Source organism: Cyclopterus lumpus, chromosome 16 (assembly GCF_009769545.1).
Source record: "Cyclopterus lumpus isolate fCycLum1 chromosome 16, fCycLum1.pri, whole genome shotgun sequence".
NCBI lineage: Eukaryota > Metazoa > Chordata > Actinopteri > Perciformes > Cyclopteridae > Cyclopterus > Cyclopterus lumpus.
The window spans coordinates 2,169,862-2,177,361 of NC_046981.1; the positions used below are offsets into that span (position 1 = coordinate 2,169,862).

Below are 7,500 nucleotides of genomic sequence, written 5' to 3' on the forward strand. Positions count from 1 at the left end.
AGGGCGAGACAAAAGCTTAACGGCTGCTTTGTTTAAAAATCAGCTTTGTACTGACATCAACTACACACACACACACACACATCTATACACACACACACACACACGGCCGTGCAGCTACAAGTGTGTGTGTGACAGGTTGTGTCTGTTTAAACAAACATGACTGTGTGTTTCTGTCCAGCTGGGTGTGAGCTCACAGCTAATCACCTGAGGGGAGGAAGCCCATCAATCAGCAGAATGCAGCTCCCACACTGTAAAACTACAGTGTGGTGTGTGTGCGTGTGTGTGTGTGTGTGTGTGTTAATGACAGACAGCAAAAGAGAGTGAGAGAGTGAGAATCACTCTCTGAGGTCAAATGTTCCTCCACGAGTCAGACAAATACAAACAATTAATATTTAGGGATAAGAACCAGCAACACGGGTCGATGTCCGCTCGCTACACGCATCTCAACATCAAGTGACGTCACCATGACTACGTCGTCTTATCACACAGTCTGCGCTCGCTCACATCAACCACCTCAAATTGCTCATTTTAACCAAATAGAAGTTTTTTGCTTCTGGAAACACATCCGGGTCACATCGGACCAGCTGATCCCCCCAATCCCCCCATCCGGGTCTCTCCCATGTGACCTGTGTGAGTGTGTGTGTGTGTGTGTGTGTGTGTGTGTGTGTGTGTCCTCTGACCTGGCTGTAAGTGGCGTCCAGCAGGGTGTCCAGGTTCTGCAGCGGCGCCGGGGTTTTGTCTTTGAACCGGGTCAGCAGGCGGCGCTGGATGGCTCTGAACTGGACGGCCCGCTCTGACAGCAGGTCCTGGTACTGCTGAGCACTGACACGCAGCTAACACACACACACACACACACACACACACACACACAACTTCCTGTTTACTTGGAAATGCTTGTTTCGCTCACTCTCACGGTCGACCGGCGTGTACCTGGAAGTGGTGGTCTACAGACAGGAAGTACTCCTGCAGGGGGAGCGGCCCGCTGAAGCTTTTCTTGAAGTCTTTGACTCCCAGTTTGGAGAAGTGCTGGTCGAACCTCTGGACCAGCTCCTTCACCACCATCCACATGTCCTCGAAGCGGTCGCTCTGAATGCGGTAACGCTCTGGCAAAACGAAACGTGTATCGGAGAAAAGAAAAGAGTGCATCAGAATTAAAAGGTTTTTAAAGGTATATGAAGGTAAAGTAGTAGCTGTAAACGTAAACTGGTGTTAATGAAGGTAAACTGGTGTTCATGGAGGTAAACTGGTGTTCATGAAGGTAAACTGGTGTTCATGAAGGTAAACTGGTGTTAATGAAGGTAAACTGGTGTTAATGGAGGTAAACTGGTTGTTAATGGAGGTAAACTGGTGTTAATGAAGGTAAACACCAGGTAAACTGGTGTTAATGAAGGTAAACTGGTGTTAATGAAGGTAAACTGGTGTTAATGAAGGTAAACTGGTTGTTAATGAAGGTAAACTGGTGTTAATGGAGGTAAACTGGTGTTAATGGAGGTAAACTGGTTGTTAATGAAGGTAAACTGGTGTTAATGGAGGTAAACTGGTGTTAATGAAGGTAAACTGGTGTTAATGAAGGTAAACTGGTTGTTAATGAAGGTAAACTGGTGTTAATGGAGGTAAACTGGTGTTAATGAAGGTAAACTGGTGTTCATGAAGGTAAACTGGTGTTAATGGAGGTAAACTGGTTGTTAATGAAGGTAAACTGGTGTTCGTGGAGGTAAACTGGTGTTAATGGAGGTAAACTGGTGTTAATGGAGGTAAACTGGTGTTCATGAAGGTAAACTGGTGTTAATGAAGGTAAACTGGTGTTAATGGAGGTAAACTGGTTGTTAATGGAGGTAAACTGGTGTTAATGAAGGTAAACTGGTGTTAATGGAGGTAAACTGGTGTTAATGAAGGTAAACTGGTGTTAATGAAGGTAAACTGGTGTTAATGAAGGTAAACTGGTGTTAATGGAGGTAAACTGGTGTTAATGAAGGTAAACTGGTGTTAATGAAGGTAAACTGGTTGTTAATGAAGGTAAACTGGTGTTAATGGAGGTAAACTGGTTGTTAATGGAGGTAAACTGGTGTTAATGAAGGTAAACTGGTGTTAATGAAGGTAAACTGGTTGTTAATGAAGGTAAACTGGTGTTAATGAAGGTAAACTGGTGTTAATGGAGGTAAACTGGTTGTTAATGAAGGTAAACTGGTTGTTAATGGAGGTAAACTGGTTGTTAATGGAGGTAAACTGGTGTTAATGAAGGTAAACTGGTGTTAATGAAGGTAAACTGGTGTTAATGAAGGTAAACTGGTTGTTAATGAAGGTAAACTGGTGTTAATGAAGGTAAACTGGTTGTTAATGAAGGTAAACTGGTGTTAATGAAGGTAAACTGGTGTTCATGGAGGTAAACTGGTGTTCATGAAGGTAAACTGGTGTTAATGGAGGTAAACTGGTGTTAATGGAGGTAAACTGGTGTTAATGAAGGTAAACTGGTGTTCATGGAGGTAAACTGGTGTTAATGGAGGTAAACTGGTGTTAATGGAGGTAAACTGGTGTTCATGGAGGTAAACTGGTGTTAATGAAGGTAAACTGGTGTTAATGAAGGTAAACTGGTGTTAATGGAGGTAAACTGGTGTTAATGGAGGTAAACTGGTGTTAATGGAGGTAAACTGGTGTTCATGGAGGTAAACTGGTGTTAATGGAGGTAAACTGGTGTTAATGAAGGTAAACTGGTGTTAATGGAGGTAAACTGGTGTTAATGGAGGTAAACTGGTGTTAATGGAGGTAAACTGGTGTTAATGGAGGTAAACTGGTGTTAATGAAGGTAAACTGGTGTTAATGGAGGTAAACTGGTGTTAATGGAGGTAAACTGGTGTTAATGAAGGTAAACTGGTGTTAATGGAGGTAAACTGGTGTTAATGGAGGTAAACTGGTGTTAATGGAGGTAAACTGGTGTTCATGGAGGTAAACTGGTGTTCATGGAGGTAAACTGGTGTTAATGAAGGTAAACTGGTGTTAATGAAGGTAAACTGGTGTTAATGAAGGTAAACTGGTGTTAATGGAGGTAAACTGGTGTTCATGAAGGTAAACTGGTGTTCATGAAGGTAAACTGGTGTTAATGGAGGTAAACTGGTGTTAATGGAGGTAAACTGGTGTTAATGAAGGTAAACTGGTGTTCATGAAGGTAAACTGGTGTTCATGGAGGTAAACTGGTGTTAATGAAGGTAAACTGGTGTTAATGGAGGTAAACTGGTGTTAATGGAGGTAAACTGGTGTTAATGAAGGTAAACTGGTGTTAATGGAGGTAAAGTAGTAGCTGTAAACGTAAACTGGTGTTCATGAAGGTAAACTGGTGTTAATGAAGGTAAACTGGTGTTCATGAAGGTAAACTGGTGTTAATGAAGGTAAACTGGTTGTTCATGAAGGTAAACTGGTTGTTAATGAAGGTAAACTGGTGTTAATGAAGGTAAACTGGTGTTAATGGAGGTAAAGTAGTAGCTGTAAACGTAAACTGGTGTTCATGAAGGTAAACTGGTGTTCATGAAGGTAAACTGGTGTTAATGGAGGTAAACTGGTGTTAATGAAGGTAAACTGGTGTTCGTGAAGGTAAACTGGTGTTAGTGAAGGTAAACTGGTGTTCATGAAGGTAAACTGGTGTTAGTGAAGGTAAACTGGTGTTAGTGAAGGTAAACTGGTGTTAATGAAGGTAAACTGGTGTTCGTGAAGGTAAACTGGTGTTCATGAAGGTAAACTGGTGTTAATGAAGGTAAACTGGTTGTTCATGAAGGTAAACTGGTTGTTAATGAAGGTAAACTGGTTGTTAATGAAGGTAAACTGGTGTTAATGAAGGTAAACTGGTGTTAATGGAGGTAAAGTAGTAGCTGTAAACGTAAACTGGTGTTCATGAAGGTAAACTGGTGTTCATGAAGGTAAACTGGTGTTAATGGAGGTAAACTGGTGTTAATGAAGGTAAACTGGTGTTAATGAAGGTAAACTGGTGTTAATGAAGGTAAACTGGTGTTCGTGAAGGTAAACTGGTGTTAGTGAAGGTAAACTGGTGTTCATGAAGGTAAACTGGTGTTAGTGAAGGTAAACTGGTGTTAATGAAGGTAAACTGGTGTTCGTGAAGGTAAACTGGTGTTAGTGAAGGTAAACTGGTGTTCATGAAGGTAAACTGGTGTTAGTGAAGGTAAACTGGTGTTAGTGAAGGTAAACTGGTGTTCATGGAGGTAAACTGGTGTTCGTGAAGGTAAACTGGTGTTAGTGAAGGTAAACTGGTGTTAATGAAGGTAAACTGGTGTTCATGAAGGTAAACTGGTGTTAGTGAAGGTAAACTGGTGTTAGTGAAGGTAAACTGGTGTTAATGAAGGTAAAGTAGTAGCTGTAAACGTAAACTGGTGTTCATGAAGGTAAACTGGTGTTAATGGAGGTAAACTGGTGTTAATGGAGGTAAACTGGTGTTAATGAAGGTAAACTGGTGTTAATGGAGGTAAAGTAGTAGCTGTAAACGTAAACTGGTGTTCATGAAGGTAAACTGGTGTTAATGAAGGTAAACTGGTGTTAATGGAGGTAAACTGGTGTTCATGAAGGTAAACTGGTGTTAATGAAGGTAAACTGGTTGTTCATGAAGGTAAACTGGTTGTTAATGAAGGTAAACTGGTGTTCATGAAGGTAAACTGGTGTTAATGAAGGTAAACTGGTGTTAATGGAGGTAAACTGGTGTTCATGGAGGTAAACTGGTGTTCATGAAGGTAAACTGGTGTTAATGGAGGTAAACTGGTGTTCATGAAGGTAAACTGGTGTTAATGAAGGTAAACTGGTGTTCATGAAGGTAAACTGGTGTTCATGGAGGTAAACTGGTGTTAATGGAGGTAAACTGGTGTTAATGGAGGTAAACTGGTGTTAATGAAGGTAAACTGGTGTTAATGGAGGTAAAGTAGTAGCTGTAAACGTAAACTGGTGTTCATGAAGGTAAACTGGTGTTAATGAAGGTAAACTGGTGTTCATGGAGGTAAACTGGTGTTAATGAAGGTAAACTGGTTGTTCATGAAGGTAAACTGGTTGTTAATGAAGGTAAACTGGTGTTCGTGAAGGTAAACTGGTTGTTAATGAAGGTAAACTGGTGTTCGTGAAGGTAAACTGGTGTTAATGAAGGTAAACTGGTGTTCGTGAAGGTAAACTGGTGTTCATGAAGGTAAACTGGTGTTAGTGAAGGTAAACTGGTGTTAATGAAGGTAAACTGGTGTTAATGAAGGTAAAGTAGTAGCTGTAAACGTAAACTGGTGTTCATGAAGGTAAACTGGTGTTAATGGAGGTAAACTGGTGTTAATGGAGGTAAACTGGTGTTAATGAAGGTAAACTGGTGTTTGTGAAGGTAAACTGGTGTTAATGGAGGTAAACTGGTGTTAATGAAGGTAAAGTAGTAGCTGTAAACGTAAACTGGTGTTCATGAAGGTAAACTGGTGTTAATGGAGGTAAACTGGTGTTCATGAAGGTAAACTGGTGTTCGTGAAGGTAAACTGGTGTCAGCAGGACTCACGGGAGGTCCTGGAGGCCAGCACGGTAACCTTGGCTCCCGACAGGAACTGGAAAGCCAAACTGTTCCCGTCCTTATCTTCAGATTTCACCGCAAACTCTGCAGAGAAAAAAAGAATGAGAGCGAGAGCAGAGAGAGAGAGAGAGACGACAGCACGATGAGACAGATAGGGAAGTCTATCACGGTGCAGGATAGACTTCCGATTGTAGCCGATTGTCAGATAACTGGGAAACAGAGCAACACACACACACACACACACACACACGCTCGTTGTTCGGTTTTACCGGGGAAGACGGCGTTGAGGTCGACCGGCGGCTGGTTGGTGTCCACGGTGATCTTGAACTTGGTGGTTTTGGCCGGAGAGGACGGGACACACAGCAACGCCAGAGGAAGACTGAACCGGGCCTGGAGAACCCTGGGAACGCCTGAGGAGCAGAGAGCACACCTGAAGCCACCATCGAACCACTACGACTAACAGAACCGCTCGTCCTGCTTTGCTTCACACCGTTCTCCTACCGCTCGGCTCTCTTCCTGGACAAACAACTTCAACGTCACCGCCCGCTTCCCCTTTAAGTGGCAGCCAGAACCCCCAGAACCCCCAGAACCCCCAGAACCCCCAGAACCCCCCTCTCCAAACAGAGTTAACCTTTATTAACACGGTCAACACGGCAGATGTTCACGGTGCCAGAGGATCTGGGAGACTCAACGTCAACACCGCGTCCGGAGGGGTGTTGGGAGAGTCCAAAAGGAAGTTTAGTGGAAAAGAAATGTTAAAAAGGAGGCGGAGGAGGAGAGTGAAGGCCAACTATAATATATGTCCTGAGCTTAAGCAGCGCTGAGCTTGGCAGAAATCTACACTTAGCAAGAATAACAGAGCGAAAGGAAAGGAGTGATGGAGGAAAACAGTTGTTAAGAAGAGATGGAGCGAAGGATGAGGGGGGGGGGGGGGCTGGAGGTCGGAGGTCGGGGGGGGGTGAATCCCGCCATGTTCCAGGTGATCACAGATACATAAACACCTCTGACTAATGGGCATCTTTTTTTCGTTAAAGTGATTATGTGAATAATTTAAAAACACACATGAAGGCTGCTGTGTGTCTATGTGTGTGTGTGTGTGTGTGTGTGTGTGTGTGTGTGTGTGTGTGTGTGTGTGTGTGTGTGTGTGAGAAGGAGCAGACCATAGATATTTTATTTATTAAGATAGATATTTTTTTGAGTAGAGGACCACTGTACAGGATCATGTTCTTGCCACAGCTGCAGTGATGTCAGCCGTGTGTGTGTGTGTGTTTTTATCATTTCCTCTGTGATACACAGCACGGCTCGCTCTTCAACAAATCATGTGCATTAATGTGCGTCAGGTGAGCGCCTGAAGGTTCATGTTCAGGACATCTTTCAGCTCGTGACGTTTGCGTTGCGTAATAATAACCGAGTGTGATCAGTGTTGACGGCGACGTCGCTGGACACGAGGAGGAACTGCAGGCTGCTTCATAGCTTCTAGTCTGCGCCTATTGTGTTATTGATGTATTTTACACATAATTCATGATAATTATTATTATTTATTATTTAATAAATGCCTTTTGGAGGCGTTTACAGGCTTCTCATTCCTTTCCTCTCATCGGCTACAGTTATCAGACCTATATGAACATTCAGGCTCCCTCTTGTGGCTCAGAGGTGTACTGCGGTCACATTTTTTTTAAAGACCATGGAATATAAATTTTTTTGATATTCCAAAAGCCGTTGTTTTTAGGTTCTGGATGCTGGAAACAAAACTTCTTAAACTTGTTCCATCGCGTCGATAAACTTCCTAGTTCTCCTTCTTTGTTTTGCAAACTAGCAACGTTTCCAACAGCCGGTCGACTGATACTCGGCCGCTTTAGCCACGCAATGCATGCTGGGACATGTAGGCACCGCCGGTCGAGAAAGACGTCTCATCTTTGTTTCAGTCGACTGCATTTCGAAGGTTTCCTTTAATGGAGTTCACGTTTCCA

At 42.9% G+C, this 7,500-nt stretch overlaps 1 protein-coding gene across 1 annotated transcript in view; it reads right to left on the reverse strand.

Moving 5' to 3' along the window:
• Positions 1-7,500, reverse strand: part of bbs9 (Bardet-Biedl syndrome 9) — a 134,536-nt gene that overhangs the window by 88,890 nt on the left and 38,146 nt on the right. The window contains exons 15-18 of the mRNA XM_034554277.1: positions 5,800-5,940; positions 5,519-5,614; positions 931-1,103; positions 681-833 (exon numbers count right to left, since the gene is read on the reverse strand). Coding sequence (XP_034410168.1) covers positions 681-833; positions 931-1,103; positions 5,519-5,614; positions 5,800-5,940 — 563 coding nt within the window. The remainder of the gene's footprint in view (positions 1-680; positions 834-930; positions 1,104-5,518; positions 5,615-5,799; positions 5,941-7,500) is intronic.